At 46.6% G+C, this 27837-nt stretch overlaps 1 protein-coding gene across 1 annotated transcript in view; it reads right to left on the reverse strand.

The window, feature by feature from the left end:
* LOC147886702 (ARM repeat superfamily protein) overlaps positions 1-27837 on the reverse strand; it is a 296797-nt gene that overhangs the window by 263754 nt on the left and 5206 nt on the right. Inside the window, exon 3 of the mRNA XM_087395638.1 lies at positions 14291-14380. Within this exon, the coding sequence (XP_087251764.1) occupies positions 14291-14380 (90 nt within the window). The remainder of the gene's footprint in view (positions 1-14290; positions 14381-27837) is intronic.

Below are 27837 nucleotides of genomic sequence, written 5' to 3' on the forward strand. Positions count from 1 at the left end.
CACCCACACATACTTGAGCATCCATTTATACAAAGTCTTCGTACTAAGTTTCTGTCGGCACTTCGGAGGTGACGGGCAGACTCAGCCATGACGAAGGCTAGCACTAAAGGAGAAGGCTAAGCAAAAGATAGTCCAAAATCTCTTCAATCAAGCTACAACTACTTGTGAAGTCTAAACGTTTTCATTTTAGTCTCTCCCCAATGAGCATCTAAATATAAATCTAGCTGATAGGGCAACGCACCATTTAAGATAGAAACAATTATCACAATACCAGCAGGCCGCAACTTGTGGGTACAAAGGCTACTTGTGGGTACAAACCTTGAGTTAGAATCTATTGGTCTAGCAAAACAAAGCAGCATTGACAATCCATAGGTAGCAAGATCCCTCAGGGTTGCGCTAGCTCACCTCCCTAGTCATAGATTCAGTACCTTGAACCACCCTCGAACCTAAGGCCTAGACTACTATCAACTAGCTCGCTTGATAGTAAGAACTTGCGTCCCATACCACAAGCCCTCACCTCAGGGATGACTTTGTTACGTCCTAGCGAAAGTCGTACAACTCCTATGTCTTTGGAACTTCTTCTCCCAAGACACCCATGGACAGCACCTAGCTTGTATTTATAGCCCTAGCTCCTCTATCTTTAGCATCATACTCCTATCTAGGAGTTCTCCCTCAAATAGCTTTGCTTCTCCATAAAGTCATGCTTTTCTTGGATTAGCTTTGCTTTTCCTATTGCTATTCCTCACCAAGTTAGATTACGCCCTAATCCTCGAGGCACAACCAATATAACATTAGGCTAGTATCAATCTCAGTTGTTTCCAACCCTTGGGTTAGACTGTCCTTAAACAATCATAGTTAAGCCATGGTTAATCTTGGCTTTAAACCTAGATCTTCCAATCATAGTTAAGCCATGGTTAATCCTATTAGGGATGTAGCATAGAGTAACTTGCCAGTTCAAAAAGTTCACACTCTTTTCTTGACATATCTTAGTCTAAAGACCATGATTTATGGTTAGCGGAGCAATATATGGGTAAATTATGTATTAAAATAGTCATTCTAGTTGGACAATGCACAATGTGCATTTTTCGCTTTTCATCATGAGACATTGTAAGGATTAGACCTTCAATCTCAGGATTGACAGAGACTTCATCTTTCCGGCACCTCGAGGTGTGCTATGTAACAGAGTTTACATGGGGACTTTATAATTGAGACCTTGAAAATGTGACTCCATCTAATTGTGGTCTTGAAAGTTTATGAGGCTTAAGCTGAAAAGAATATACCCCTATCTTTTGTATAGTTCTCAGTTTACTACTACGTGCATATTAGCTAGTCAGCCACTGACAGGATTTAGAGTGGTCTATGAAGGCAATGGAGGATGCCTTCAAAAAACTGACCCCATCCGATGGCAAACCAAATGCAGTCCAAGAATTTGGTACGGGGTTGAAGGATTGTATTGAGGTGTGCATGGATAGCTTGCACAGCAACAATGAAGCACTTGATGCCATAAAGAAAGAAAATGAAGCCTTGAGAAAGGTAGTGGAAGAGAAAGCCTCCATGATCAAGCGCTTGAACTTGAAGTTAAAGAATTCTAACATGGGCCCCCAGGGAGGGGGGGTGGTAGACTTTGATGCCTGGGGAGTTCTGAAAGATGACAAATGTAACACTTAAGATATGCTTGGAAGAGCCAAAGAACAATCATGGACGGACATAGTGAATGAACACAAGCCTCAAATAGTCATTCAAGAGACCTTTGAGGAGACCCTTAACATGAACATGCTAGGGACTAAGGAGGATGCAATTAGTTCTCTAGAGACAACTAAAACATACATGCATGAAAAGCAAGCCCACATTGAGAAATCTCAGAGAGTGAGAAGAGATGGCACATAGGAGAATCCATTGATTTTCAAGTTCCAAAATGCAAAAGGCAAGGTAGGAGGTCTTGACACGAAAGGCAAACCTAAAAAGAACTCCACTCTACATTAATAAGAATCTCTCACAATTGCAGTCCCGTGTGATAGTGACTTCTTAGTCAGCTTGCGACCAGCAAGGGCAAACCATCACTCGTCACCCCACCTTACTCTGAATTGGGTGGTCAATGCCATCAAACCAAAGTAAAAGACAATACAATCATTTTTTAGGGACAACCCAAGGCAGAGTACCCTTATTGACTCCAATACATTCATTTTAGAGGGACAACTCAAGGTTGAGAACCTTTATTGACTCAACACCAAAAAAACACATAGCGCCACTAATCATCATCTACCACCTCAGAGAGGGATAGAAAATGCAATATAGCAAATAAAGCTTGCTGCTCAAGTTGGAAAGGTCACCTCCCCATTTGTAAGCCCCCAAATGAGGAGAGCATGGGGGAGGTTGACCTAGGGCAAGGCATGCCCAAAGAACGGGGACAGCCACTGTACGGATCAGTACGGGCTGCTGCAGGGCAGTGTATGGAAGGTGTGCAGGGTGCGCCAGGGTCCGGACAGGGGCTGAGCAGAGGCGGATCAGTAGCAGCATGGAGTCGCACTGTTGCAGCAGGTATTGGGCAGGTCCATGGCCTGCAAACAGGGCTGGCAGGTGGCAGGGTAAGCACTCCAAACGGGCTGGGCCCTGCATGGAACAAAGGGCTCGCAAAGGGCCCTAAATAGGGCTGGATATGCAGCCAACCAGCTGGTAAGTTGGTTAGGGCTGCTACAGACCAGCCAGTCGGCCCAATTAGGGCTGGCTGCTCAGTTGGTTCAAGGGGGCCTTGAGCCCTATAAAAGGAGAGGCCCTGGGCCTCATTTTATATCCAACATTCAGCCAGAGCAGGAGCAGCCAGAAGCCACTCCCTTGGGCCTCACACTGGGGGTGAAGGAGAGTGGAAGGTGAGCTGCAGACTGAGTTCCCTAGAGGCTGGACCTTGGCTGTCTTCTAGGGCAGCAAGGTGTTGTGATCATCATATTCTCTGGAGCAGCCAACCACCAGCAGATTGAAGCAGCAGGAGAACCTTCCTTGGGCCTACATCCAGGAGGTGAAGGAGGCACATAGAAGCTGCAGACAAAGCTGAGAAAGGGCTGCCTACCTAGGCTGATCTACAAGCAGTAAGGTAGAGAGAACCATTATGGACGGAAAGTCTACAGACGCTCGAGGTGGAGCACGCAGGCTCGAGTCTAGAGATAGCCAACAGATAGGAGAACCAAAATGTTCCAAAGGACTACGACCAAGGAGTTACTGGAACATCGTCATCGACGTGTTGGCATTGGACCGAGATGTGTTGGTGAGAGGGGGTGTTGGAAAGGTCACCTCCCCATCTGTAAGCCCCCAAATGAGGAGAGCATGGGGGAGGGAGACCTAGGGCAAGGTATGCCCAGAGAAAGGGGACAGCCACTGTACGGATCAGTACGGGCTGCTGCAGGGCAGTGTACTGAAGGTGTGCAGGGTGCGCCAGGGTCCGGACAGGGGCTGAGCAGAGGCGGATCAGTAGCAGCACGGAGTCGCACCAGCAGGTATTGGGCAGGTCTATGGCCTGCAAACAGGGCTGGCAGGTGGCAGGGTAAGCACTCCAAACGGGCTGGGCCCTGCATGGAACAAAGGGCTGGCAAAGGATCCTAAATAGGGCTGGATAGGCAGCCAACCAGCCAACCAGGGTTAGGGCTGCTACAGACCAGCCAGTCGGCCCAATTAGGGCTGGCTGCTCAGTTGGTTCAAGGGGGCGTTGAGCCCTATAAAAGGAGAGGCCCTGGGCCTCATTTTATATCCAACATTCAGCCAAAGCAGGAGCAGACAAGAGCAGCCAGAAGCCACTCCCTTGGGCCTCACACTAGGGGTGAAGGAGAGTGGAAGGTGAGCTGCAGACTGAGTTCCCTAGAGGCTGGACCTTGGCTGTCTTCTAGGGCAGCAAGGTGTTGTGATCATCATATTCTCTGGAGCAGCCAACCACCAGCAGATTGAAGCAGCAGGAGGACCTTCCTTGGGCCTACATCCAGGAGGTGAAGGAGGCACATAGAAGCTGCAGACAAAGCTGAGAAAGGGCTGCCTACCTAGGCTGATCTACAGGCAGTAAGGTAGAGAGAACCATTCTGGACGGAAAGTCTACAGACGCTCGAGGTGGAGTACGCGGGCTCGAGTCTAGAGATAGCCAGCAGATAGGAGAAGTACCTTGTGGTAAGATCAGAGGACCACACCATTGGTGGGACTCTAGATCTATCTCTTTAGTATTGTGTCCATAGCTTTGGACGGAAATATATTATTTTGGTGGTTTCTCTATCTGGTTGGTTCATTGTCTATTGATGAGTCATCACATCTATTTTATGCACATAAGTTAAGAAGTTTGTGATTCCACACACCACACCACACTGTGTGAGCTCCTGGTCTATTCTATCAGTCTTCCGCTGTGCGTACCCTCTGTTGGGTTATTTCTAACAGCTCAGGTCCAGTAGGTGTGGCGTAAATATTCTCGAGCTAGTCCAAAGTCTCCTTGGCTGAAGTAGTGAGGTCAAGTTGATGAAGCAGTTTGTTGGCCAACCTCACACCAATAAGCGCCATTGCTTGATCATTGTGTTCATGCCTAGTTGAGAGTGGTGTTGATGTGTCTTAACCACGAGGACGAGGCTCCATAGTATCAATCTCAGGTAGCAAAGCCAACAAGCTGAAAAGGAGAACCAGCAAATGAAGAAGCTGGTCTAGGGCTCTGAAATGGATCAGCAAATTGAGAAATGCATGAATAAATGTGTCCAGCTGCTGGTAATTGACCTCGGAGGTTCCAAAATGCAAACCCTAATGTAAAAGCAGCAAGAATACGTCTCAAAGTTAGACGTGATCTCGCTTCGATTCAGCGGATGCAGCAGTCTTCTCCAGGCTCTGAGGAGCTCAGACAGCAGGAGGTTCGGGCCTGAGCCATGCTAGAGGAGATCACCCAGCGTCACTCAGAGTTCTCATTTCATGCTTCCAAGTCCTTCTGGGCTAGGAAAGGTGACAGGATGTGCAGAGAGTTCTTCAGGACTCATGGACAGAGGTCAGCAGGGGAACAGCTCCGTTCTCTTAGGGCGCAGGATGGTAGTGTCAGGACAGATCCAGACGAGGTCCGGGACTTGGCGACAGATTTCTACAGATCATTGTTCCAGCAGGAGCCCCCAGACCCTCGTGGCCGCCTATGCAGGGAGGAGGTGTGGAGATCTACACCGCAGCTCGTGCAGCATAGCATGAGTGACGCCCTTCTCGCCCCTTTCACCGTGGCAGAGATGCAGGATGCGGTGAGTGCTATTGATGGGCAGAAATGCCCAGGTGAGGATGGCTTCTCCAGAGCTTTCTTCACCACCTTTTGGGAGCAAATCCACCGGCCCTTGCTCGCAGCCTTCTAACATATCTTCTCCAGCGGGCAAATGCCAGAGAGCCTTGCGGTAGGCCTGATTTGCCTCATCCCCAAAGGAGGGGACCGTCAGGAGATCAGACAGTGGCGCCCTATCACCCTCCTCCCGACCGCCTACGAAATCCTCGCCAAGATGATCAGTAGCCGCATCCGCCCCCTGCTACACGACTTGATTCATGACACCCAGACTGGTTTTGTCCAAGATCGCAGCATTTTGGACAACATCTTCACTTTCTCAGAGGCGACGGAATGGGCCCAACACAGTGGCCAGCACCTTGCCATACTCCTTCTCGACTTTGAGAAAGCGTACGACAGGGTAGACTGGTCCTTCTTGGAAGGTACACTCTCTCGGTTCGGTTTTTCGGACGAGTGGATCAGAGGTATTGCTAGCCTTTACAGGTCGGCCTCCAGTCGGGTTATCATCAACGGCAGGATGGGGGAGAGATTCACACTCGAGCGCTCGATGTGTCAGGGCTGTCCGTTAGCGCCCTACCTCTTCCTATTTTTTGTGGAGGCCATGACCCACTTCCTTCGAGCCCGTACCACTGGTCTTCGCGGGATGCGTCTCCCTATTCGAGATGATGCAGAACTTCTGGACTCCGAGTATGCAGATGACACAGCCCTATATGTGCAGGATGATGTCGCGTCACTGGAGCGAGTGAGACTGTCCCTAGAGATTTTTTGCCTTGCGGCTAGGGCAAAAATCAACTGGCATAAGTCAGTTGGTTTTCTTACGGATCCAGGAGCCAGCTCACAGTGGGGTATTTTCCTGGGGTTTCGCTGGATCCCTAGAGGACAAACGACATGTTACCTAGGATTCCAAGTAGGCCTGGACATCACACCGGCTCAGCAGTTCTTGCCGGTCCTAGCCTCCATTCGACGGAAGCTTGCTTTCTGGAGCACGGCTCGATTTTCCTTGGCAGGCAAGGCCCTTGTGGTCAACCAGGTCCTTCTTGCCACTGCTTGGTATGTGGCCTCTTGCTGGTGTTTCTCGAGATCATGTGTAGCAGCCCAGCTGAGGAGACTGGTGCGGAACTTCCTATGGTCTGGTTCAGACGGTTCCGGCACCACCAGAGCCAGGGTCGCCTGGCAGACAGTCATTCTCCCCCAGATAGAGGGCGGCCTCGGCATCATAGATCCCGAACTGCAGAGTCAGGCACTTCTTGGCAAGTTAGTCATCCGCGGTCTGACCCCACGAGGGCAGACGTGGAAGCTCTTGCTACAGCATGGTCTCAGCGCGTGTACCCCCCAGAGAGGGGGTGTTTGGCAGCCTTCTATCCGATGGATCTTCACTTCTGCCCCTTTGACTCAGCCCCGTTCCCCCTTCCTCCGTAGCCTCGTCTCGGTCTGGAGGAAGTTGCGACACATCCTCTCCCAAGTTCCCCCTAGCTGCTGAGAGGAGATAGACAGACAGCCCCTAATCTGGAGCAACCAGGTGACAGATGTTACAGGTCGCCAGCTTGGAGAGAGATCCCATATCCCTCGGGCGCTCTGGGCGCATGGGCCCGCGCGCTCGCTCTGGGTTTGGAGGGACGTCTATAGCCAGCTGAGCCCAGGCGAGCTGGCAGCAGCAGTAGGTACGGCACGTGGGATCCAGGCTCGGCGAGCGGAGATTGATGCTGCCATTCCTGCAGGTTGGAGGATTCCCATAGTCACCGGACAGCTATTCCCGGTAGATGAGAGGTGGCTAGGACAGTTCACTCCACGAGGCATTCCTTTGGTGGTTGCAGGCCTTTTCTCGGACTCCTTGGTACACTTCTTCTCCGTCACTGATGATAGCCACCTACAGAGCAGAGAGGCCGTGATCGACCCCCAGCTTCCCTGGCAGCGCCTTCGCATTGTAGGGCTGCAAGGGAAGACGTGGCATTTAGACCCCCTGGTTATGCAAGACCAGGATTGGAGACTCTGGATATGGGAGGGCCGTTCCTTGACAGAGGTGGAGTGGGACCCAGGGGAGTGGTGCTGGCCACCTTCGGAGACCTCAGAGAACCCTACCCCCTTCTTTTCTTACAATGCGCGCACGGGTAGGCGTGCTCTTGGGGCTCTCCAGCGCGGGCTACCCACACATGCACATAGTTGGTATGCCCAAGGGATATCTTTGGTCTTTCTTTGCACTTTCTGGAAGACTCTGTGGGCTAGCTGGCGGCCGAGGAAGATCTCCTACTTCCTTTGGATGGTGGCACACAAGGGGCTACCAGTTGGCAGTTGGCTGAGGCAGATGGGGCAGGAGGGGCATTGCCAGATGTGTTTTCAGGAGGAGTAGTCCCTGAAGCATTGCCTTTGGAGCTGCTCGCATGCGCAGACGGTTTGGAAGGGAGTCATGGGGATCTTAGCGAGGGCTACACCCAAGCTAGGACCGATCACTTGGGGAGCCATTTGCTGGTGCAGCACTGAGATGGGACATCACTTGGCTTATGAGTTCTCTAGACAGGATCCCGTCTTTTTCATCACGCAGGCCACCTGGGCATACATGGACAGCTTCCCTTGGCATCTGACAGAGACAGATGTAGGAGCGATGCCTCGGCACCCAGTTTGGGAGATCATAGGGAGCATTGCAGGCTGGCATATCTAGACATCCAGATGCGTGCAGACTGTAGGAGCTCAGACTTCTGCTACCCAGACCCTAGCAGACATTTGGAGCACGATCGTTCACACGCTCAAGGGTCAGTGGGATCAAATTCAGGGAGAGTCCCGGGCAAGGAAGGAAAAGAGACGACGCTTCCTTTGCGACTAGGACCACCGGGAGTTGTTCTTCCAGCACTCTACTCACAGTCTTCAGTGGCATTACGCCCCTCCACCGTGGCTGTTTGTCCACTCTCCGGGCTTGTACTTAGCATTTTGACTCCTCGGGCTGAATCCGTTTTGTGATTGCAGCCCGCTGGCCTTTAGGCCTTCTTGTACTCTCGCTTTCAAGTAATATAACTAGCACTACTTTTTGCACAAAAAAAAGAATACGTCTCAAAGAGTGAATCTGAATCAAAGAGCAGCAAGTAGATGTTCCAAAATTCAAAGATGAGCCAAGAGATGTGCACTAGTGGGCGTGGAAATCACTCCAAGTGCTGTAGCAGGTCCAAAATCCTCTGTAATCCTCAAAACGTCTCAGCAGGGTGCTCCGAAGTACAAAGAGCAGGCTGTCCACATGGAAGGAGGCTCCCTTCTGTATTCCGAAATGTTGCAGCAGGTCACCAGTCCAAAACTCAGCTTTTCTAGATGAGCTAGAGGCTAGGAGCAGCCCCAAAAGTACTTATGGAAGAGGCGGTTCTGCAACAGCAACCCTAAGATGCACGAAAAATGCAAAAGCAGCTCCAATACAGGTCCAAAAGGCCTCCAGAAGCCTCAAAAGTCTGCAATAAATGCTAACAGATGGTCGACTTCTGCTGCAGCAGCCTGCAAACCCTAAAAACGGTGATGAAACAGCTCCAAATCAGCTCAAGTGCAGGCATCTCTTGGAAAACGTGCCGACCAGCCGAAATACTCCACATGTGCAGGCGCTTGTGGCTGCAAGGTCCTGACCAGCAGACAAGGATGCCGACAAGAAGACCTAGAGCTCCAAAAGACTCCGAATAGGGGCGGCTATAAAGGCAAGCTGTGGAGAGGCTAGACCGGCAGGAATGGACATGAAAGGGCTGCAAGGAGAGGCAAAAATGAGGCAGCAATGAAGGCGGCTGTGCAGAAACCCTAAACGGGTAGAGGAGGCCAAAATGGAAAGGTAGAATGAGGTAGAGCTAAGGCGGCTGCAAGGAGAAGAGCTTGAGCAGAATTAGGGTTAGGGTTAGGGCAAAGATGACGTGGCAGGGCAGCTATGGCAGGTTAACCTGCTTTGATACCATTTTAGAAACATGGTGTGAGTGAGAGAGAGAAACAGGCTAGGGAGTGAAGAAATGGTACACAAATGTAGAATCCATGAAGGCTTTCATTCATTCATCACCATTAAATGAGACAAGTGGGATGAGCCTCGAGTGACAAAGGTGAGTAACAAAATGACCTCGTGTTGATCTTAGAAGGCAATGCCCAATCAAACTATTGAACTAGGTTAGACTCTACACATTGAGAGCTCCAGCACATCCCTAGGTAGCTTTGCAAAAATTCACTATGGGGTAATTAGGTTGTTATTGCTTATCTCCTCCTCCTCTGCCCTAGTGTGTCCTGGGGTGACTCGAAGGCATAGAAGTCAGTGACGTGTCTCTATGCCTGATTGGTGTCATGTGGTATTTCACCTCCTGCTATCACATCTGTTGTGGCAGGGTGTCTCTGTGTGACCGCATCTCCATCAAAAAGAGGCCAACACACACTTGGTCATGGAAATGGATCAAACGGGAGAGTGGTTCGAACACATGTCCCTCCTGAAAGAAGCAATGGTATCGTCCTCTGATCTCATAGTAAGCAAGGAAAATGCCTAGCAAGTGTTCCTCTATCTCCAATGCTGCCAGTGTGCATAGCCTGCTGCCACTGTGCATAGCCTGCTGCCAGTGTCCATAGCCCGCAAACCCGCTGCTCTCTAGGTGTTCCTACGGCCCTCCCTGCTTCGATCCTTAGCTAGTGAGATGAGACCCGCATCTGCCCTATGGCAGTCCTCAGTCCATGGGTAACCGGTCTGTCCTCCAGATACTAAGGCCTAGTGATCAATCCCTCCTCTGATACCCTCAGGAAGTGGTCACCATAGAACTGGATCTTAGTGGGAAACTCTTGGGTCCCCCCCCAGACCGTGATGTATATAGCTAGAGCAGGTCCCAACCATATGATATAGTTGATCTCATCTCGTGGGATCTGGAAGGATGGGGCATCGAGACTAGGGAGAGAGAGAGAAAGAAAGAAAGAAATTTTATTAGAGTCTTCGGAAAACCGATGGGTCTATGAGACTGAAAGAAAACCTGATACAAATCACAGTAAGGGTGGAGCTACTGAAACGAGCATCATCACCCGTGCTGAATCCTAAGTCTGATCATACATAATCAAATACATCTGGATGTAACAAGATGCCATGGGCTAAGGCAAAGGGATCGCCAAGGCCCTTGCTGAGTGCTAAGCTAAGCTAATGATCTCAAAAACTCAGAAGCACACTCTCAGAGCTCTCAAGAGACTTCAGTTAAGTAGTGTGAAAGCTCCGAGGACATATCTAGGAGTCGTGGTATCTCTCCAATAGGAAGCAAAGATGTCACGTATCTGTAGCTGGCTGTCGAGCTGTCTCCTGTCATGGTGGGTGTCATGGTCTCCGGGATCTCTATAGCCGATGGGCAACATCAAGGGTGACACCTCAGGTCAATCGGTCTCCTTTGAGTAGAGCAGCCATGGGCTAGACCTCTATCGTGCGTGCGTTGGTCATCCTCTATGGCGTCCTCTCCTCTGCTCTATGTCGTCTCCGCCCACTGATCCAAGCTACCCTCATGTCGGCTATCTCATCCTCTACTCCGATGTGTCCCAAAGCTGACTCAAAGGCATAAAAATCAGTGACATGTCTCTATGCTCGATCAGTGTCACATGGTGCTGTCTCCTACTGTCAGATCTAGTGTAGCAGAGTCTCCCTGTGCTGCCGCATCTCCATCAGAAAGAGGCCAACACACACCTGATCATGGAAGTGGATCAATCAAGAGAGCGGTCCGAATCCGCGCCCCTCCTTGTAGAAGCAATAGTAGCGTCCTTGGATCTGATAATAAGCAGGGAAATTTCATAAGAAGTGCTCCTCTATTTCCATTACTGCCAGTGTGCATAACCTGCAAATACGCTGCTCTCTAGGTGTATGCGGCCCTCCATGCCTCAATCCTCAACTGGTGAGGCGAGACTTGCCTCTGTCCTATGGCAATCCTCAGCGCATTGGAAACTGATATGTCCTCGAGATACTGGGACATGATGATCAGTCCATCATCCGATACCCTCAGGAAGTGGTCCCGGTAAAACTAGGTCCCCTCCCCAAGTCTATGATGTATATAGCTGAAGTAAGTCCAACCGGTTGATCTCATCTCGTGGGATCTCGAGGGATGGGGAGTCTAGACTATACTGAAATGGGGGGAGACGGTCCATCGAATTAACCTGAGACCAAAACCATTTGGAGATATGTGTATACCATGCTATGATGATCCTGCTCTCAACTAGTCGTCTGGATGACTCTAGTGCCAACCTCGACAATCTCTATCAAAATAAGGCCCATACCTTGCATAGATATGTCATTGTCTGGAAGATGGCATCAATCTGCAATGGTGTCATAGTGAACTCAGCCTATATGATCTGGTGAGGAACCGACGGCTCCTGATCATCCGAACCCCATGACAATCTCTCGAATCTCTCCCCCACTCAGCTACGGGTAGGTCACATCCACAAAAGGGTGTTGTGCACATGGCTGTCAATCTCACTATTGTATCAAAAATCCACCCCTTCGTCAGAGGATCCTGAAAGTTGTTGAAAATGAGAGCAAGAGAAGATGCAAGAGAGCAGAGAGCAAAACGTCAAAGCTGAAATAGATAAGATGAGAGTACTAAAAGTGTGGAGGTGGTTTTGTCTAAGTGACAAAACCACACTAACCCACTAACTGTGCTTAGGGGAAAAAACCTCTAGTGAGGGAAGAGTACCCCTAACTCACTTATGGATTACATTGGTCACTGCCTAGAATATGCCAATAATTCTAACACCCTCCTACAGTGCCAATGTGATGATGTACAAGGAAGTGATCAATAACCAAAAGGAGATAAGTTCAGGGCACAACGAAATGCCTCAAACTTCTCACGTGGACTAGGATAAGCAAATCTAATCTAGGAAAAGCATGCATTATGGAGAAGCAAGGCTATTCAAGGGACAACTCCTAGAATAGGAGTAGGATACTCAAGAAAGGGGAGCCAGGCTTGTACATACAAGCCAGGGGCTGTTCATGAGTGTCTTGGGGGTAGGACTTCCTACTAACATAGGACCTGTGGGCCTTGGAGTAGCGAGGACCTGACGAGGTCATCCTTCGGGGTGAGGGCCTGTGGTATGGGACGCAAGTTCTTACTGTCAAGCGAGCTATCTCATAGTCATCTAGACTCAATCTTAGAGATGGTTCAAGGTACTGAACCTATGGCTCGGAGGTAACCCTGAGGGTTCCTCTCATATATGGACTATTGATGTTGCTTTGTTTTGCCATATAATGGATTCTAATTCAAGGTTTGTACCCACAGCCAGCGGCCCTTACACTCTAAGCTTTCTAAGCTTCAATCCAAAGTCTTGATGCTTGAAGTTTTAAAGGTGGAAAGATTAACCATGGAGAGAAAGACACAACCCTCTAATTTGGCTATGCAAATGAATGTCTTAATCCTATGTAACTGTCAAGCCATTCACTGGATAAAGTACATGTATAACATATACTGCCTCTATTCAAATCCAATTCCTTGATTAGACAATGGAATGAGTACATATACCTAGATGAATCCAAGAACATTCCCAAACTCATCCTCTTAAAACACAACATAGTGCAGTTTCAATCTCACGATAGTCACTCATAAGATTGAAAACCATAAACTCCATCAAGCATAGCAAGGACTAGCTACTATGACATCCCCACTGACATCATCAGCGCCCAACAGTGGGTGTAGACCATAGTATAAAAGTATGCTCTCACACATACAAATCCACACACCCACACATACTTGAGCATCCATTTATACAAAGTCTTCGTACTGAGTTTCTGTCGGCACTCCGGAGGTAAAGGGCAAACTCAGCCATGACGAAGGCTAGCACTAAAGGAGAAGGCTAATCAAAAAGTAGTCCAAATCTCTTCATTCAAGCTACAGCTGCTTGTGAAGTCTAAAAGATTTCATTTTAGTCTCTCCCAAACGAGCATCTAAATCTAAATCTAGCTGATAGGGCAACGCACCATTTAAGATAGAAAGAATTATCACAATACCAACAGACCGCAACTTGGACGAAAACTTCACAAGGTGAAATTTGCATGTCCACTAATAAGGCAGAAGCATATACCTAGATGAATCCAAGAACATTCCCAAACTCATCCTCTAAAAACACAACATAGTGCAGTTTCAATCTCACGATAGTCACTCATAAGATTGAAAACCATAAACTCCATCACGCATAGCAGGGACTAGCTACTATGACATCCCCACTGACGTCATCAACGCCCAACAGTGGGTGTAGACCATAGTATAAAAGTATGCTCTCACACAAACAAATCCACACACCCACACATACTTGAGCATCCATTTATATAATGTCTTCGTACTGAGTTTCTGTCGGCACTCCGGAGTGAAGGGCAAACTCAGCCATGACGAAGGCTAGCACTAAAGGAGAAGGCTAATCAAAAAGTAGTCCAAATCTCTTCATTCAAGCTACAGCTGCTTGTGAAGTCTAAAAGATTTCATTTTAGTCTCTCCCAAACGAGCATCTAAATCTAAATCTAGCTAATAGGGCAACGCACCATTTAAGATAGAAAGAATTATTGCAATACCAGCAGACCGCAACTTGGACGAAAACTTCACACTGACCGCTGACTGACTTAACACTGACAAACTGATTCTATTATCATTTGGCCAGGACCTTTCTCAGAAAGTACATGAAGGCTTTCAAATGGACCTTAAATATGATAGCAGTTACTAGGGTATTACAAGTTCAGATCCACTATGAGGCCTGATGCAATGAAGTTCTGCAGCTTAAACTAAAAGACTCGTCATTCATGAGCAGAACTTGACCAAAACTACTTCAGATGATGTCTGAAGGGTCACACCTAATTGTAAATTCTGGGGGCTGCAGGCATCACAAGATCAGGATCCACAAGAAGCTTGACCTATTAACTGCCATCATTTGCATCAAGAAGATGAAGACTTTGAGACGATGGCATGCCAAAAAATTTCCTTCAGGCCACTTAATATTGCTTTGGTTCCACTTATGTAGTCGATGCACTTAGGCTCCTTTGCATATTAATCAAAATGCAATTGTAACTTACTAATTATGTATGCTTACCTCGTCTTCAGGATGCAGCTGCGATTGAAATATTGTCAAAATGGTTTGTAATGTCTTCAACTGCACACTCTCATCATTGATGTCTGCATGCTGTAGAGAACAGAAATCACAAGCCAAAACATCAATTGATCCTTAAGAATAAGAAAGTCACCATAGCGGAAAGTAGAAGTACCCAGATTTCAGTGAAAGACACATGCAATAAGTCTTGCCAACCTAGCCCACCGACATTTAAACAAAGTAACCCTTCGTGTACATGTATGTCCATGCATAAATACACATCCAAGTGTCCCTCCATGCAATCAAACATCCATACGTACGGCTACACACACATACATGTATGTAATTTTCTATGGTCATAATCTATGGCTAGAGTAAATGCATTCGTATCAAATCTATATGTACCTATCTATTTCATAAACTACCACTAGAGTAAATACACTCTTATCAAAGCTTGGCTGAGCACTGGTCTTTTTTGTTCTGACTGCCTGCTGTGGCGTGCCTGTTTCTAGCAACTTTTCCATGAAAAAGAGTAATGAACTCTTGCATCAGTACTTTGCTCGTTTGCAGGATGGCAAGCTAGTTTCTGATGTCGGCCATCCTTTGGCAGCTCAAAAAGTGGTGTCTAGAGTCAATCTAGAGATAATACCACTCCAGTTCACGGGTGGACAGGCATTTCAGCTTTCTCTCCCACAACGGTGGTTGTATGAACTCATATGCTCAATGGTGTATGATTGTCGCAAGATCCAAAAGGTGGACCATCTAATGGCTTCCTTATAGACCACAAGCTTGAAACATCTATGATGGAGTTTCAAGCGGACTATACAAAATCCATCTAAGATGGAATGATGGAGATGAAACAAGAAGTAAAAATTCGTTGAGTGAGGTTGTCTCGAAAGGAGAACGAAGAGAAAGATGCAGTTGGCCCAAGAGAAAAGAGAACCATCAGCTGACCCACGAGACAAAGGAGGCAGCATAAAAATTTGTTAGAAATGACCCAACAGAGGGTACGCACAGCGGAAGACTGATTGTATTGCCCTGGAGCTCACACAGTGTGGTGTGAGGTGTGGAATCACAGACTTCTTAACTTAATGTGCAAAGATGTGCAAGCCAGTAAATAGACAACGCTCAAAGACAAATATAGAAGCAACATTTTATATTTCCGTCCGTCCACAAAGTAGGACAGGATACAATACCAAAAGGTTCTCCTACTAAATGTCAAGCACTTCTAGATGTCTGAGCCCGCGTGCTCCACCTCGAGCATATGTAGACTCTCTGTCTAGATCCCTTCCGCCTTGCTGCCCGGAAGCCAGCCTAGGTGGGAAGCCCTTTCTCAGCTTTGTCTGCAGGCTATGATGTACTCCTTCACCTCCAGAAGATAGGCCCAAGGTAGGTCTTATTGCTGCTCCAATCTGCTGACTTTTGGCTGCTCTAGGTGATGTGTTATGAGGGCATGGAAGCCCTCCTTTTATAGGGCACAAGGCCCCCTTGAATGGACCGACCAGTCAGCCTCATCCTGGCCGACCAGACTGGCCGACCTGGTTGGCTGATCCAACCATCCCTACATAAGGGCCCTAGCCAGGCCCTTTTGGGCTGCTGCTAGGCTGCCCTTTTGTTGCTGCTGGAGACCCTGTTGCAGGCTGCATACCTGCCCATAGACCCCCGCCATGCAGCCGTACTGCAGCCGTACAGGTCCGCGCCATGTTCAGGACCTGCTGCAGGCACTAACCCTATGCACAAGCCTGCCCAAGCAGGTTGCCATGCTGCGCCTCCAATTGCACCCTGTTTCGCCATTGTACAACCTCTGCCAAGCCCTTCCTTGGCATTCCATAGCTTTGTGCTGCCCACATGACAACTCATGTGCTGCCCATGTGGCAGCCCCATTCTCTCCAGGTCTACCTCCCCCATGCTCTTCTCATATGGGGGCTTACAGATGGGGAGGTGACCATTCCAACACCCCCTCTCACCGACACATCGAGGCCCAATGCCAACACGTCGATGATGATGCTCCACTGACTCCCGAGTCGTAGTCCTTTGAAACATTTTGATGTCGAAATCTTTTCCTGGCTTTTCATCCAGTGGCTCTTGCTCCACCAGGTCTAGTTCCACTTCCGTACACCATTCTAGTACATTTGTCCATCTTTGGTAGCACCTCCTGGCACCACCATCTTCAATCATGTTCCTGCCTTCAAACTCGAGCAATCCAGCCGTCACGATCTTCCAAGTGTCCCCCTCATAACGAGTGAACAACCTAGAATCTTCCAGGCACCATGCTCTGAGGGTATGTTTCAACCCATCCTTCCTTTGGCAAGGTCTGCAACCAATGAATATCTCCAGATAACCTAGACCATGAACTCTCGCTGAGTTCTCAAGCATGTACTCTTCTGGCTTCAGTGCTCTTTGTCCATTATCTTCCAACAATCTGCGTCCAAGATTTGAAGAAGCACCAATACTTCCCCTTCTGCCTTCGAAGAAGACCAATTCCTTCCAATCTCGTATCACCTGAGACAAATGAAGGGCAGAGTCTCTCCACAGCATGCTATAAAGGCTCAAATGCTAAAGATCAAGTACATACCAGACCGTTGTACTGCCTGTGTGCTTGCTTTGAAAGCAAACTATGCACCTCATCGAGGCACCCACCAAAAGCCTGTGTAACTGTCTCCTTCTGAAGTACAGCATCCATCTGACCATGAGACCCAAGGGCCCTCCATGGAATCCACCCTCGTGTCAGTGTCAACAGCCACACACCTGGAGGGTACCAAGCACTCCATGCTGTCCGTCACCTTCACAAAGGCATTTGACTCCTCGTTGACCCACATCTCTATTTCAACATCCTCACTGTAGTTTCTTGGTCAACATATCTGACCTCGGTAACACTCGGTGATGTCAACAGAAACAACTCTTCGATTACCACATAATGTCTAGGCATGTCGCAATAGAAGCACTTTCTCTACTTCCTCTTGGAAGTGTCTTCATCATCAGAGTTGTCTTTCTTGGACTTGCCACCGTTAGGTTTGCCCTTACCTTTGCCAGCGTAATCCTTCGCCAGCAACGCCTTATCGTCTTTGTCGTTGTTGTAGAGCTTCTCCCTAGCTTCCTCCTCTGTAGCAGTAATGGACACAACTCCTCAAACGTCAGAGGTTTAGTCCTCTGTCCTGCTGTCACGGTCGTAACAAAGCTCTTGAAACTCCGAGGTAGCCTCCTCAGTACCAATCAAGGCCAAATGGCATGAGTCCACCTTTTGACCAACTGGTGCATGTTGATCCCTCACCACCTTGACCTTCATCAAGTGGATGTGTACCGAATCTCCCTCTTCCATATCAAGATTGTATAGCTGATGTTGAAGAAGCAAAATCCGGGAGGTATTGTCCGTCTCGTACAGATCCTTCAAAGTGACCCATGCCTCTAATGACGTCTCGACCATCTAGATATGAGGAAGAACAGAGTCCGCCGTAGTCCCTATGATCAATGCCAGAGCATGGGCATCTCTGTCTTCCCAAGCTTCAAGCTCCTCTCTGTCTACTGCCATGAGTATCTTCCCTTGCCTGTCCACCATGTCCTCCGGCGTCGCCTCCACTCCTGTTGTCAGTTTCCATAGCTTCCGAGCCACTAAATGACTCCGGATCTTCGCCTTCCAGTTCGGGTAGTTGGTCCCGTCCAATTTCCTAGACTCTCCGAAGTAAGGGATAGTGAATGAGAGAAAACTGGGGAAGGAGGAAGGGAGAGCAGGGGCTGAAGAGGCTGTAGCGGTCGACATCTCTGCTATTATACCACACAGCGAAGTTTTAAACTCAATATTCAGTAGACTAGAACTCTGAACGCACCTGACTGAACCTAAGTCACCCTCCTTCTCGCAAGGGCACTGTGCTCCAATCATGGAAGTCGATTCCCAAGAGCTTCTGAATCAGGGTCGTCCTTCAGCGAGGTCCCTACCTTCAAGCTCCCACACCTGTGAGCCTCCTACTTGGGCTTTGATACCATGTTAGAAATGACCCAATAGAGGGTACGCACAACAGAAGACTGATTGTATTGCCCTAGAGCTCACACAGTGTGGTGTGGGGTGTGGAATCACAGACTTCTTAACTTAATGTGCAAAGATGTGCAAGCTTGTAAATAGACAATGCTCAGAGACAAATATAGAAGCAACACTTTATATTTCCGTCCGTCCACAAAGTAGGACAGGATACAATACCAAAAGGTTCTCCTACTAAATGTCAAGCACTTCTAGATCTCTGAGCCCGCATGCTACACCTCAAGCATATGTAGACTCTCTGTCTAGATCCCTCCCACCTTGTTGTCCAGAAGCCAGCCTAGGTGGGCAGCCCTTTCTCAGCTTTGTCTGCAGGCTATGATGTACCTCCTTCACCTCTAGAAGATAGGCCCAAGGTAGGTCTTACTGCTGCTCCAATCTGCTGACTTTTGGCTGCTCCAGGTGATGTGTTATGAGGGCATGGAAGCCCTCCTTTTATAGGGCACAAGGCCCCCTTGAATGGACCGACCAGTCAGCCTCATCCTGGCCGACCAGTCTGCTTGCTGGCCGACCTGGTTGGCTGGTCCAACCATCCCTATATAAGGGCCCTAGCCAGGCCCTTTTGGGCTGCTGCTAGGCTGCCCTTTTGTTGCTGCTGGAGACCCTGTTGCAGACTGCATACCTGCCCATAGACCCCCGCCATGCAGCCGTACAGGTCCGCGCCATGTTCAGGACCTGCTGCAGGAACTAACCCTGCACACAAGCCTGCCCAAGCAGGTCACCATGCTGCGCCTCCAATTGCGCCCTGTTTCGCCATTGTACAGCCTCTGCCAAGCCCTCCTTGGCACCTGGATTCCATAGCTTTGTGCTGCCCACATGACAGCTCATGTGCTGCCCATGTGGCAGCCCCATTCTCTCCAGGTCTACCTCCCCCATGCTCTCCTCATATGGGAGCTTACAGATGGGGAGGTGACCATTCCAAGTTTTTGCATACACTCTTCCATAGTAAGACTTAGAGGATGCTGCATCATTCTATTTCACATCAGAAGCTAACATACCAAACATCTTCCTTTACAATATTTGAAGCGGCTCCACAAGCAGTCTTTCGTCAGAAAATAACTTTCTATAACACACTTTGAAAACGTGCTACAAGATCAGCTACATGTGAGGGTCTTACAAGAAGAGAAACCAGCTACCTTGCAGCCTGCTTCTCCAGTATCCGGATCACTACTTATGCCAAGAGTAGGTGCCAATAGCCAGTGTGGTGGACAACACAACCAACGGACTCCTCGATCCATGAGAATGTAGAAATTAGCTGCACCACGAAGCCTGCAGAAAAGCTGATGGCCCTCACTGGTCTCCCTGAAGTGCTCTACACCTTGCTCTCAGATCAACCGCAAGGTTTATATGATGTTCAGCCATATGTTGACGAGGTGACAACTGTCTGTTGTTGCCTTATCACAGGCTGCAGCTGGCTGCCCAAATGTGCCAAACTATGATGCTGGCTACAGTCTCCCACACACTGTCCTCTCAAATACTCAAAGGGCGCTCTACCAAGAGGGCAACGGATGCATCATTCGTACGAGCAAAAACCTATGAGCAGGTTTATCCGAGTGTGTTTTTCAAGAGATTTAAAAAATGGTATTTCTTTAGGAAACATGGTTTTTACACTTTTATTTTCACTAGAACTAGATCCCTTTGTCATATAAAAATATATAGCATAGTCACTCATTCATATTTTCTTGTTCATAGACATCCTTTGTACCCCTGTTATTATCTAAAAAGAGTGTTCAAAAATAATTTCTATAAGAAACATCCCTCACAATTATTCTCAATGTAATAATATAATACATATAAAAATTACTTATTAAACAAATTATATCAATATGACAAGAGCTTTCTAGTGTTTTTATAGAATAAATAATAAGACATTTATCGATATGTTTCTTAAGAAGTAAAAATAACAATAAATAAGTATTAACTTGGGCTTATATATCTACTCTCATAAAATACATGTAAGATTTGAGAATTTATATGCAAGATTTTGCAGAATATAACTCAATAGATGTGCTAAAATGGCATTTTCCGATCAATTTGAGTGGTTGAATGACTCGCTGGCGAAACTACCTTGGATGGCTTGCTTCAATGAGGTTTTGTTGCAGAAACCCTTTCATGAAGATAGGTTGAGAGAGGGTTTTCAATGTCATCCCCTATTAATTAAAAGTTGTAAGAAGGATCATTAGGGAATTTTCATAGAGAAATCTACTCTATATGTGGGTTGTTCAAAAGCCATCCCATTATGTTATTCACTGTCTCTCAAATATTCACGTAAAGGTTTGTGTATAAATAGGCATTCCTGTAATATTTGACATATTTCTAAGTGAAACTATGTTTTCTTCCAATCCATTTTTGCCATAGTTTACATAGTTGGAAGCTTTTTTTCCCTTCGCTCGGATGCTCAGAAGATTTTGCTCGTAAAACGGCCGTCCCCGAGGGCAACTGGGTATCTTGAATCTCCTGACGTACAACCGTCTCCCCAATCACCAAGTATACAATATTGCCTTGATGTGGAGGGCATGTCTCCCATTTGAAATCCGGGTACCAGCCCCAAAGTTAACACTCACTATATGTGCCTCACCGAAGAAATGATCTTAAGTAAGTATTTGCAGGCCCCCTAACCTAAGAGCATGTCCGTAAGAAATGTGTCATCATCCACTGAACTCCTGATATGCAACAATGATATGTGCATCCCTCTTCATCTACTCCATACAAGGACCAATGGGGAAGCCCTCCATGAACCACTAGCAAAAAGAGGTAGGAGATCCTCCGTGGCTCATGACTCGTCCAAAGCTGAGACAATGATGTTTTTTACCTTGATTGTGCTTTTTCTTCCTGCATTCATTCTCGTAGTGGCCCATCTTACCATAAAAACGGCATGTAATCTTCCTGTATGTCTGCTTGGCAATTTTGTGTGGGTGCATTAATCTTAATGTAGTCATTATAGTTTGTAGTTAAGAGACATGTCAATGTTGAGGGATCAAATAACAAATGTTTCAAAATGCATGGGTCCTTGATCTAATAATAGCTGCATATATTATGAGAATGTGCCAATTTGACTCGCTTTTGAATGATATACTGTCACTAGAAACATGGACTTTCTCAAGTTTCATTGGAAGTGTTATATGATGAATTCATGGCTATCAATGGTTATTATAATGTGGGAAGTTAGGTGGAGTTTTTTAGAGCTAGTATAGTATTGAAGAGTCCTATCCTATCAAAAGCAATGTACAATATTATTCCTTTGGTTATAGTTTCATGTAAGTATAGTAGATCCTAGGCTTGAAGCTCATAGTCCTTTTTTATGTGTTCATGGTAGGAGTGAAGTGAATATGTGTTTACAATTTGTATCATGAGTTTGTGCTCAATTTCTAAGCCATGGTATAAAGAATGGCCAAGGTAGCAAGGTGAGGATCCTTATAGCCACTTCAATTCATAATTTTAACATTATTCTGGTGTACCAACGCTTGCACCCTATTTCAATAATCTTTGATGGATTTTGTTGGTCCATATTGTAGAGCATACCATCGTCAGTTGCACATGGAGATGAAACAAGGTCACCTGAGGTGAAAATGACCCATGAACGGAGCTCTTTTGCAAATTTCTTATGTTCACCAGCTGTTAGGGTTCTGTATAGGCTGTAGAACCGAATGAGTGAAACCTTTCATGACACGTTTTGAAAATCACATCGAGATGTGTGCCACTCGAATGAAACCCCAACTACTGTGCAAATGTCCATAGAGCTTGTAGAAGGCTATAGAAGCAACGCGGTCCCTGGTCTGGCCTCGAGATGCTCATGTGGTTTCTATCAGATCAATCCAAAGGCGTGTGAACTTGACATGGGAATGCATTTGGGAGGGTGCATCTAATACCACTTGAAGTGAAATGGAGAGGAGAGAGCATAGAGTGAAGCATAGATTGAAATGGATTGCACGCACTTGACAATACAAAGAATGAGAGGGTTTGGTAGAACCCTGAGTCAAATAAAATCCTAGTGTGACACGTGGCGTGCACATGCACGATCCTAAAAAATTTATCAACCCATAGACTAGATACCTCAGCTTAATTGACATCACATTCTAAATCAGACGCCTCGACCTGGTTGCATAAGTCTCTCACCTAGAATTTTAAAACCAAAATATAGTGAAAATGACTTGATCGATGCCTAGTATTTTGCGAAGTCACCTAGTATTTTGCCTATCATCAATCAAATCCTTCAAACTGCCACGTTCAAAGAGAACTGTGACTTTGCACCTCTGCTCTGGGCATCACATGAGGACATCTGTCACCACAATGAAAATATCCTAAGTCAAAGTACAATTAACCATTTATCTAATCATAATTAAAGAGTTTTCATATGTGTTAATTATGGTCAAAGAGTTATTTTAATGATCAAAGAATGGTCAAAGATACTTGACTCTCGTCAAGTAAGCCTGATTTCGATCGCGGAGACTTGGTTTATTACCAAGAGGGTTAACTGCGGTTAACCAAAGAACCACAGAGCTGACTACGATCAGAGAGAGTTGACTTCGATCAACGAGACTTGGCATGCGCCAAGAGGGTTAACTACAGTTAACCAAGTTGTGCCAGCTTCGGTTGGAGAGATGTGCCAGCTTCGATTGGAGAGACTTGGCCATAATTAAGGCGCCACGACCATGGGTCAAAGCTCCTTAATTACGACCAAGAGGGTTGACTTTGATCGACCAAGAATTGTGTTCTATGTTTTGTTCACATGCTTGTTCAGTGGGCACACCCACCTGTGACTAGGATTAGTTTATCATTTGCATGCAAAGCGCTAACAATTAATGGGTGCCATGGTACTATGAGGGGCTAAAGACCCAAGCAATTTGAAACGTAGCAAGTATTTCGAGGGCCACCCGCGTGACCAAGTGCTACAAAGACCCCAGAAATTGCCCTTAGAGGCATGTAATAGGACTTAGTCTAGATTTTAGACAAGTGGCATGTTGCCATTCAGGTCAACAATGTGACTATTGCTTATCATCAGGACCTAGAAGACATGAGAGAGCAATATGCTAATGATGCAGATTTTCATGAGATTTTACAGCAAATGCAAGAGGGGCAGTCCACCAATCACTATTCCCTGAAAGATGGGTATCTAATGAAAATGACTGCCTATGCATCACTCAAGAGATGAGGAAAAAGATTTTGGAGGAATGCCATGCACCTCCCCATGCTGGACATAAAGGAATTACAACAACAACTCAAGCACTAGAGAGGTATTTCTTTTGGCCAGAGATGTGGAAATATATACATCAGTTTGTTACTGAATGCCTTACATGTCAAAAAGTGAAGTATGATAGACGAAAGGCACCTGGCCTACTTATACCTCTTCCCGTGCCTCAGGCACCGTGGGAAAGTATTACAATGGACTTCATTTTTTATTTGCCAAGATCAAAGTCAGGGAATGATGGGATTTGGACTATCATTGATAGATTCAACAACTTTGCCTCGTTTTGTTGCCACTCCACCTAAATTACAAGGAAAGCACTTTCTAAAGACATATGGCTAAGCTTTTCATGGCACAGACCTTTAAGCACCATGGTATGCCCAAGTCCATTGTCAATGATCGAGATCCCAGAATGACCAGTCTATTCTGGAGAGCTTTGTTTGATAATATGGGGACGAATCTGAATTTTTCTTCTTTCCATCCCCAGACAGATGGTCAAAGTGAAGTAGCAAATTCTACAGCATTGGATATGCTGAAATGCTACGTGGGCGACCAAGGTTCAGACTGGGAAAAGTACCTACCATTGGTAGAGTTTGCTTACAATAATACAGTACACAGCTCTACAGGGAAAGCCCCCTTTGAGGTCATCTATGGGAAGGTGATTCTGCCACCTATACTAAAGACCAAAGATGCAGCTGATCAGTTTGTGAGAGACCTCCAAACAGCTTTCAGCCAAGTCTGGACAGCAATTGAAAGGTCTCAAGAAAAGCATAAAAGAGCTGCAGATAAGCATAGGAGACAGTTAGATCTCAAGGAAGGGGATTGGGTACTTTTGAAGTTCGAGAAGCTAGGCTCCACAAGTTTAAAGGCAAACAGAACGTGTATGCAAAGTTAACTTCCAAGTACTATGGCCCTTTTAGGGTTACAGAAAGAATAAATGAGGTTGCATACAAGTTGGCATTGCCAGGACATTGGAGGACTCACAATGCATTCCATGTGAGTCTTCTAAAGAAATTTCAGAGGCCAGAGCCTACAGAGCCAATATCAGAGGATCCACCAGAAGTGGATGAGCTGGAGGAGGTCCTTCAGCCAGAGCAGATTGTGTACCATACTGTACGCAAAGGCCCTCAAGGCAAGGAGTTTTATAGGTATCTTGTAAAATTCAAGAATTATACGGCATTGGATGCCAAGTGGATGGATGAAGACATGTTGTCCGATCATCCACAACTTTTGGATGTTTACAAGAAAGCTCTTCAGTTGAGGTCCATTGAATAGAAGCCGAGGAGATGTCACCACAATGTAAATATCCTAGGTCAAAGTACAGTTGACCATTTATCTAATCATAATTAAAGAGTTTTCATATGTGTTAATTATGGTCAAAGAGTTCTTTTAATGGTCAAAGAATTGACTACGGTCAAAGATACTTGACTCGAGTCAAGTAAGCCTGATTTCGGTCGAGGAGACTTAGTTTATTACCAAGAGGGTTAACTGCAGTTAACCAGAGAATCACAGAGCTGACTACAGTCAGAGACTGTTGACTTCGATCAACGAGACTTGGCATGCGCCAAGAGGGTTAACTACAGTTAACCAAGCTGTGCCAGCTTCGGTTGGAGAGATGTGCTAGCTTCGGTTGGAGAGACTTGGCCATAATTAAGGCGCCACGACCATGGGTCAAAGCTCCTGAATTACGACCATGAGGGTTGACTTCGGTCAACCAAGAATTGTGTTTTATGTTTTGTTCACATGTTTGTTTAGTGGGGACGCCCACCTGTGACTAGGATTAGTCCACAGTTTATCATTTGCATGCAAAGCGCTAACAATTAATGGGTGCCATGGTGGTGCGCTTTAATTAATTGTTGCAGGTACTATGAGGGGCTAAAGACCCAAGCAATTTGGAGCGTAGCAAGTATTGTAGAGGCCACCAGCGTGACCAAGTGCTACGAAGATCCTAGAAATTGCCCTTAGAGGCATGTAATAGGACTTAGTCTAGATTTTAGACAAGTGGCATGTTGCCATTCTGGAATGAGCTTGAAGCTCTTGTAAAAATTGATTCACGTTTGAATTTGTATGACACAGCTCTACGCTGAACTATGTATTCCTTCTTCTCTCAAGTAATAAAATCCTTCGGGGGAATCCAGCCCGCAATTGTCCTGGGCCCTAGTACTGCGTAGAGTGAGAGAGTGAGAGAGAGCTAGAGAGAGAGTAAAGGATGGAAGGAAAAACAGCAAGGAGATTGTAACATCTTTAACTGGAACATCTGGAGGTGATAACTGTGTGGAGGTGGTGTCCAAACATGAACAGAGCCAAACTAAATTGGATGCCCTGACTGCCCTCCTTTTAATGAGTTTCTACCACCATCATGGTGCAGCCACTACACCTGAAGCTACAAAAGGTCCCGCTGGAAGTGATTTTGTGATAATTGTCCTAACTGATGCAAATAAAGCAAAATCCCAAATGCTAGTGCCTGCAAGAGAGAATCACACCAAATACCAGGTGCACCAAATGTGTATGCCACAATAGAGTGAAATATCACCAAAACTCAAAGCTCAAAGCATCAAAAGATGCATCTAACTCATGTGCATATACTATGCATCCATATGAGCAAATCTAGCCCAAAAGAAAATGCCAACTGCAATGGCAATCCAAAATGCCAATAAGTGCCAAATGACTCAAGCATAAACACCGTCCACTGGCATATGCATCAATAATATCTCATCCAAGAGAGCATAGCACTATGGAGATAGGACAACGCCGTTTGTCATGACCTAGCTCATAGCAGTGATGATAAAGGCATTCTTTGTCATGCCACTGCTTATGAGGAAACCACCATACTTACTATATACTAGGGCTGCATTGTCTAGTCTGCCATTGGGCTTACTAACCCCTTGGTGATTGGACTCTTGGGACTTCTTACTGAGAGGGGCTTTGGGTCCTAAACCCTTGCTCATGAGCTCAAATCTCTAAGCAAGTTTGTAGGCTGCATCATAGTAATGAATATCCGATCTGAAGCAGTGGGGCAACTTCTTGTTCTCCTCATCCTGTAACTTGATGGCTACCCGAGTGAAGCAATTTGTGTAGCGGTTTGTGGAATCACTGGGTGTCTGTGTCAGATGAAATAACTAAGCCTTGGGGAGGCAAAATTCTGGATCAGATGTCTTTGATGAAGATTTCCCAGTTGTACTTGGCAAGTTCTCAAACTATATCAATGATCTGTGCCCCACTTATGCCACCAGGTAACTGCTTCACCTGATAAAAGAATCAAGGCCAAGAGTTTCCTCCACGTAAACAACTAAAAAATAGTTCTCAAACTGACTGAGCGATGAAATGAGGGTTAAGGGATCAATCTTCCCATCACACCTTTTCGAAGTGCCTACGCACAAAGATTTGGCGAGCTATCGAATGGGCACCTTTCTCTGTTGTTGTTCCCTGAAGCAAAGATAGGAGTAGACCTCACTCCCAATCTTCGTTTGCTTCTTGGGCAATCCGTTTCTTCAGATTGGTGTTCTCTGGCTGACTGTAGCTGAGGTAATGAGTCAACTGCATGTCATGTATTATGCAGGGGTTTTATGGCCAATGCCAGGCACAAGTTTCACATTCAGTTGTCAGAGCTTTCCACACGAGCAGCATCTTCCATCCTGGGGAAACCTGCTGGTGAGCAGAATTTTACTAGTATACCTATATGGCAATCCAAGCCAAGTAAACGTCATCAGTGACCACTCCCTTGACAATGCTTTTGGGTCACAACTTGGCCCTCTATGTAGATCAGAATTTCATGAAGGGGGCTATATGGCTCATGAGCATGCTAAAGGTCATTGCATTAAATAATACACAGCATCAAACCCGATAGTGTGCATACACAACATCAAACCCGATAGTGTGCCCTTTGGCCTATTTGTGTTTTGAAGCATTTTAGGCCACATTGCACTTGTTTGGGATATCCAATTCTACTGACGTGCATCGCCGGAGAGGGAAAAACCAACGGCTGAAATTTCACTACTCCCACGAATTTCAAATTTTCACACCTCTCGCCTATTAAATCTTGGAAGATTAAGCACCTGCAACCTGCTCCCGCCCTGCAACCCGCACACACCTCGACGTGTGAGACCTTGTGTAGACTTTGGTTTGCCATTGCCTTCTTTAGGGCAAGTTGTCTTCTATTCTTTGCTTGCCTCACCAGCTAGCTTCTCTGGGTCTATTATGGACTAATCGTGGCCATGGCGTCAATGGCAACATGCAGCTTGCCATGGCTTGCAAGAGAAGTAGACAGAGGTTGCGAGACAGGAAAGCCGAAAAGCTAGGTCAAGGCACAAGGAATAGAGAGCGGGTCGAGGAAAG

The sequence above is a fragment of the Dipteris shenzhenensis genome, chromosome 24 (assembly GCF_047967505.1).
Source record: "Dipteris shenzhenensis isolate YYH24624 ecotype China chromosome 24, Dip_SZ_1.0, whole genome shotgun sequence".
Lineage (NCBI taxonomy): Eukaryota > Viridiplantae > Streptophyta > Polypodiopsida > Gleicheniales > Dipteridaceae > Dipteris > Dipteris shenzhenensis.